This window comes from Lepus europaeus, chromosome 21 (assembly GCF_033115175.1).
Source record: "Lepus europaeus isolate LE1 chromosome 21, mLepTim1.pri, whole genome shotgun sequence".
Lineage (NCBI taxonomy): Eukaryota > Metazoa > Chordata > Mammalia > Lagomorpha > Leporidae > Lepus > Lepus europaeus.
The window spans coordinates 59,936,633-59,942,632 of NC_084847.1; the positions used below are offsets into that span (position 1 = coordinate 59,936,633).

Sequence of the window (6,000 nt, forward strand, 5' to 3'; positions counted from 1 at the left end):
CGAGGGTGGGGGCCCGGGCGTGGGCAGCACCAGGAGGAAGCTGGGCCCGGGCGGGGCAGGGGGTGGAGTCGGGGAGTGTGAGGCCCACGGCCGCTGCACCCGCGCTCCACAGCCAAAAGCCGGACTCCGGGGATCCGGGCGCCGCCAGGGGCTGGGAAGAGCGGCCAGCGCGGTGCCCGGTGAGGCCGCTGCTGCAGGTGGCGGCGGCGGCAATGGCGGCGACGCAGCCAGGCTCTCTGCTGTGGGGTGCGGGGCCCCACACGGGTTCAGGGTGACTGGGCAGCGTAAAGAGGCCCCTCTGGCCTAGGTCAGTGCCGCTGACCACCCCACGGGCCCCTGCAGCCATTCTGAGAGGCGGCCTGGAGGCCCGAGGGCCCGGGCAGCACTGGGTTCCGGCCGTGCTGCTGGCTCCCTTCGTGGGCCCTGGGCGCTGCAGGTCGAAGTGCGGCACCGAGGTCAGCGCGTGTTCGTTCTTGGGCCCCTGTGTTTCCAGAAAGCTCTGGTGCTCAGCCCCCGCGAGTCCGTGGCCAGCCGCCGCGGGTCAGCATGTGTGGGATGGGCCAGGCCTGGGCGGCTTGGCCGGTGAGTGGGGCTGCTGGGACGTCCTGGTGGGGGGCAGGCGTCCTGGCCGGAGGGTTGTGGACGCCCTGGCCCTGTGGACGAGGTTGGCGCACAGCAGGCTGGCGTCTGTGGGGAGGCTGGACGCAGTCAGGGCCCTGTTTGGACACAGGGTGTGGGTGCAGAGGCCCTCTTTGGACCCCTTTCTGGAATCTTCTGCTCCAGTCGTCCTGACTCCAAGACGGGGAGCCGCGTCCACAAGGGTCCCCTCTGCTCCCCCAGGGTTAGCCAGAGACCTGTTCTGGCCAGCGAGGTGGGAGGAGGGTTGTGGAAGCTTCCGGAAGGGTTTCCCACAGGTGGCACGTGGTGACTCCTGGAGCCACTGAGAGGGCTGTGACCCCGCCGAGACCCAGGGCCCAGGGCGGGAGGCAGACCTGCAGGCCAGCTGGCTGTCTGACTTCTGGGGTCGAAGGTGAACACAGCCGTGTGCAGCACCAGGAGGCTCGGGCGGGCGGCGGACACCAAGGCCAGGGCATGGGTGCCGGTGACCGTGCCGGCGAGCAGGCCCTGGCTGAGCCGCGTGCTGGGTTCTGGGAGCAGCGGGAACTTGTAAGGCAGGAACCGCAATGCCAGACACCGGCCCAGGGGCACCCTGGGCAGGAGCAAGGCCAGCGGCTTCAGCCCCCATGCATGTCGCCCTCAGCGGCGACCTCCCACGTGGTCCATGGAACCCAGAGCCGTGCCGAGCACCCAGCCGAGCCGGCACTGGACCGGGACCGGGCGCTGTCCTGGCGCCTTCAGCACCCCAGCCCCCCGGGCGCCCGCCGCGTGCGTGTTGTGCTGCTGCCTCCGCTGGCTCTGTAAACACCCCGAGCCCGGCGCCCGGCGGGGACCCGTGCCCGGGGGGCTGCCAATTGGTGCCTGCAGATTCCAGGCACGGCGGCTGCGGCGTGTGCCGCAGACTGTGGAGGGCAGGAGTCACTCATTAACCTGGGCACAGCCAGCCCGGGGAGCCCACCTGGACGTGGGGTGTGCGAGCCCCCAGAGTCGGAGCCACTGATCCCCGCGTCGGGGTGCAAACCTTTGTCTTCACAGTGGCCTGGGGTGGGGCCTGGGCCAGCCCGCCTGACCCCGCCGTACCGCACGTAGTGGCCGGAGTGGGGGCATTTGGACAGCAGCCGCCCAGCTGTCCGAGGCTCCTCTGTGCGGTGCGTTCCACCGTGGCCGCCCCTCTCTTCCCACGCCTGTGAATCGCTGAGCTGGCACCGCCTGCTCCCCTGCATGGGGGTCAGGGGCCCCACCGTGTAGCCAGGGGCGCCTGAGCCTGAGCCAGCTCCTGTCTGCCCCCAGGGAGCCCCCGCGTGGCTGGACGCCCGGCTGGGCCTTGGCGGTTAACCCAAGGTCAGCTCTGAGTGCCAGGGCCTGCGACAGATTCCCAGATTCCGACCCCTCGGTCGCACCCCAGAGTTTCCCACCGGAAAACCGCGTCCAGGCTGGGGTGGGGGCTCCAGGAACGCTGGCTGCCCCGCAGAGAGCGGAGGCCTGGGGGCCGCGTTCCGGCGTGGTGGAGACAGGTGCATGGGTTGGGCAGTGGGGGCGAGTGTCCCCTACATGTCCGGCTCTCACTGCCCCTCGGGCCCACAGGGCACCGCCTCCGTGCTGCAGCGCCGGTCCCCCAGCGAGGAGTACGTGGAGGTCGGCCGCCTCGGGCCCTCTGACTACTTTGGTGAGTGTCCCCTCCCGCGGGTCCTGGGGGGCTCTCAGGAGGCAGGGGCTGAGCCGCCCTGCAGCCGGGACAGAGGGCTCCGCGGAGTCTCCCCAGACCCTGGTCCAGGGCGTCGGCCCCAGTATTCCCACACCTGGAGCCCGGTGGGTGTGACGGAGGGCGGTGCCACAGCCCACGGTGCCAGCCACGCAAGGGCCTCCTAGAGGGGAGTCGGCCAGGATGTGGAAGTGCCCCGGGCTCTTCGGGGGCTCACGTCCACTCAGGCCGCTGCTGGCACGTGGCAGGCTCCACCGTCTCCCCTCCGGCCAGCACTGCCCAGAAGGGGAGCCGTGTCCCCCCCAATGGCCTCGGCCCCTCGTGCCCCTGACACCTCTCCCCCGCCCCTCCCCCGCCTCCCAGGGGAGATTGCGCTGCTGCTGAACCGGCCGCGTGCGGCCACAGTGGTGGCCCGTGGTCCCCTCAAGTGCGTGAAGCTGGACCGGCCGCGCTTCGAGCGGGTGCTGGGCCCCTGCTCCGACATCCTCAAGCGGAACATCCAGCGCTACAACAGCTTCATCTCCCTCACCGTCTGAGCGCCACGGCGGGCCCGGCCCGGCCTCGGGACTCAGTTTCTGGCACAAACAGCCGCCTCCTGCATTTCAGAAACAAGGCAAGCGAGCAGAGCCCAGCCCTGGCCCCTGCCGTGCCCCCGGGCCCCGGGCTGCGGCTGCAGTCCTGGGAGGAGCCGGCCAGGCGTCCCTGCTTGTCCTCGGCCCTTCTGGAAAGTCCCCAGGTGGGCGGGGCCTCCTGACGGACACTTGGGGGCAGCCCCTGACTGGCCGGGTCCAGGGACCGCGAGGCAGGGCTGCCTCTGTGTGTGCCAGGTGGCTCCTCGTGACCCTGGGAGGGAGAGCGGCATCCTGGGTCACCACAGGGGGCTGAGTTCCCCCGCCTCCACCCATCCCATCCCCCACGCCAGGAAGGAAACCGGAGCCAAAGCAGCCCCATTCCTGACCCCTGCCGATGCCCGCGCCCCGGGCCTGGGTGCTGCGCTGCCCCGTGTCGTGGCCCTGTGCCCCTCCCCGCTCAACGCTGCATGAGCATTAAATGTGCGATGAGGACCCCCGCCCGGAGGCTCTGGTCTGAAGTCTTTTGTGGGGGGGCCTTCTCGTTCCCTCCCGTAGTGAGACACGGGGGGCACGGCCATCTCGGGGGGTGCAGGTCGGGGGCACTGAGCACATTCATGGCAGCTCTCGCCGCCGGCTGCCTCCGTCTTCCCGGACCAAGCCTGTCCTCACTGGGGGCGCCTTCCCCGGCCCCTCCCCCAGCCGCAGGGCCCCGTGTGTCCCCAGCGTCACTGGCAGGCGTAGGGGCTGCGCTGGGGTGGCCACGCGGGCAGGGACCAGCTCCCTCGCTGCCCCCCCCCCCCCGGCCTGGCGTGGCCCTGCCGCTTGTGGACGTCCTTAGGGCCCCGAGGTGGACATGGAGGCTCCGAGGCTGCTGCTGGCAGTGTCGGGGGCGGCCAGCACCAGGGTCCCCGAGCCCCCGGCCCAGGGCTGTGAATGGAAAACAGAAGTGGGTGGGTCGTGGCAGAAAGAGGCCGTGCAGGTGTGGCATCCGAAGGCCAGAGGAGGAATCGTGGTGGGGCTGGCCTCCCCGGGACACATGGAGGCCCTGGGCTGCAGAATGGGGGCACCCAGAGAGCCGTGGGGGTCACGGGCTCGGCCGTCAGCTCTCAGACCCTGACACGAGACAGTCCACAAAAGCAGAGTCCGATCCGACGGGATGTATTGCCATTTGCATGGGGACGGAGCGACCAGCTGTGGCTGGGAGGAGCGTCCTCGGGCCTGGATCCCACGGGGCAGAGGCCAGGTGGATGTCAGGAGCCCTCCAGAACCCCGAGTGGGACGTCCCAGCCACTCGCTGGGGGACGCCCGGGTGGAGCCGCAGCCAGCACACGCCTCTCCCAGGGGAGCAGCAGCCCCTACCCTGCAGCCCTGAGCCCCCAGTGGTCTTGGTCCGCGGGCACCAGCCTCCCCCACCGGGTACCTCCTAGCCCAGGAGGACCACAGGTCCACAGGGACCCGAGCCGCGGGGTCTATGCACCCCCAGCTGGGCCGGGGAGCAGAGCTCGGTCCCCAGAGCCCCACGTGCTCCTGTTTGTCTGTGTCTCACTTTACTCTCCAAAGGCCCTCAGCGGCCAGGGCTGGGCCAGGGCTGGGCCAGGGCCTGGAACTCAACCCAGTCTCCCGCGTGGGCGGCAGGTGCACAAGGACTTGGGCCACCACTGCCTCCCCCCAGGTGCATCAGCGGGAGCCAGGGCCAGGTACGGAGCCCACGTCCTCCATTGTGGGCCACAGGGGTCTTAACCGCTAAGCCAAACGCTCACCCTGGGGTGTCCATTTGAATGTCGCTCCTCGGGGCCCGCGCTGTGGAACAGCGGGTAAAGCCACTGCTTGTGATGCCGCCATCCCATATGGACGCTGGTTTGAGTCCCGGCTGCTCCACTTCCCATCCAGCTCCCTGCTGATGGCCTGGGAAAGCAGTGGAAGATGGCCCACATGCTTGAACCCCTGCACCCACATGGGAGACCTGGAAGAAGCCCCTGTCTCCTGGTTCCGGCCTCGCCCAGCCTCAGCTGTTATGGCCATTTGGGGAATGAACCAGCGGATGGAAGATTGTGTGTGTCGCTCCCTTTTTCTCTCTCTGTAATCTTGCCTTTCAAACAAGTTTCCAAAAAAGTAAAATGTCATTGCCCACACACACGCCTGTCAGGGTTGTGGAACTCCCACCTGGTCCCAGGCACCAGGTTGGTGCCTGGAGGCCTGGGGCCAGGTGGGTGCCCAGCAAGAGCCCCTGGATGTTTCCCTGACCCCAGCGGCCGGGCAGTGTGCAGCCCCCAACCCAGACCGGAGCCGTCAGAATCCATCCGCTGGGGTCGGCTTGGGGCTGAGGGTGCTGCCTGTGGGAGGAGCCCGTGAGGACCTGGGGTTTGCCAGGGCCACCCAGGGAGTGGGTGCAGCTGGGGACCCTGCTCCTGGGCGGGCCTGGGCCCCACGTCCTCGCCTGGCATGGCAGACGCTGGCGCCAGGCGGGGGCCCCAGACTTGGCCAGGTTCACGGAGGCCGTGGGAGGAAGCCCCCAACCTACCTTGGCTTCTGCTCCCCCCGTGTCCGTGCTGGAGACCCTGTCCCCTGCTGTCCTCCTCTGCGGGCAGTCCACTTGCCTGGGGGAGGAGGCCGAGCGGTAAGGACCCTGTTTGCAGCCTCGCTCCGTCACCCATGCACTGGTTCTCCTGGGGAGACTGCCTGGGCTCCGCTGGCTCAGCCCCTGACTCCCTCTGCAGCGGGGCCCCTCGCCCTGCTGGCCACTGGGCTGCTGTCCAGAGCTTGCCTTGAGCAGACCTCACGCTGGGTCCAGGAGCCAGCAGGTGCACAGCCCCTCTTGCCGCCTCAGCCTGGAGCTGCACCGGGTTCTGTCCGGTGTGGACCTTGGGCATGACCTTGGTGCATCTCCATGTCCACATCTGTGGAATGGGTGTGATGGCGTCATGTGGTTCCTGGCAGGAGGCTCAGCCGTGGCCTTGCGTGCCTGACCACGACAGCCCTGGCCCGGCTCGGGGGGCCGAGTCCCCTGGTGGTGGTGACTTGCTTCGAGGTCAGGCCCCAGCTGCCACGCCGGGAGACACTGGAGGGCCCGGGGTGGGGAGGGCGACTTCGTGATGATGGGGAGGTGGT

At 69.3% G+C, this 6,000-nt stretch overlaps 1 protein-coding gene across 1 annotated transcript in view; it reads left to right on the forward strand.

The window, feature by feature from the left end:
- The window catches only part of PRKAR1B (protein kinase cAMP-dependent type I regulatory subunit beta), a 62,662-nt gene extending 59,806 nt beyond the window's left edge, over window positions 1-2,856 (forward strand). Inside the window, exons 9-10 of the mRNA XM_062180182.1 lie at window positions 2,203-2,284; window positions 2,684-2,856. Of these exons, the coding sequence (XP_062036166.1) occupies window positions 2,203-2,284; window positions 2,684-2,856 (255 nt within the window). The remainder of the gene's footprint in view (window positions 1-2,202; window positions 2,285-2,683) is intronic.
- Window positions 2,857-6,000: the final 3,144 nt, after the last annotated feature.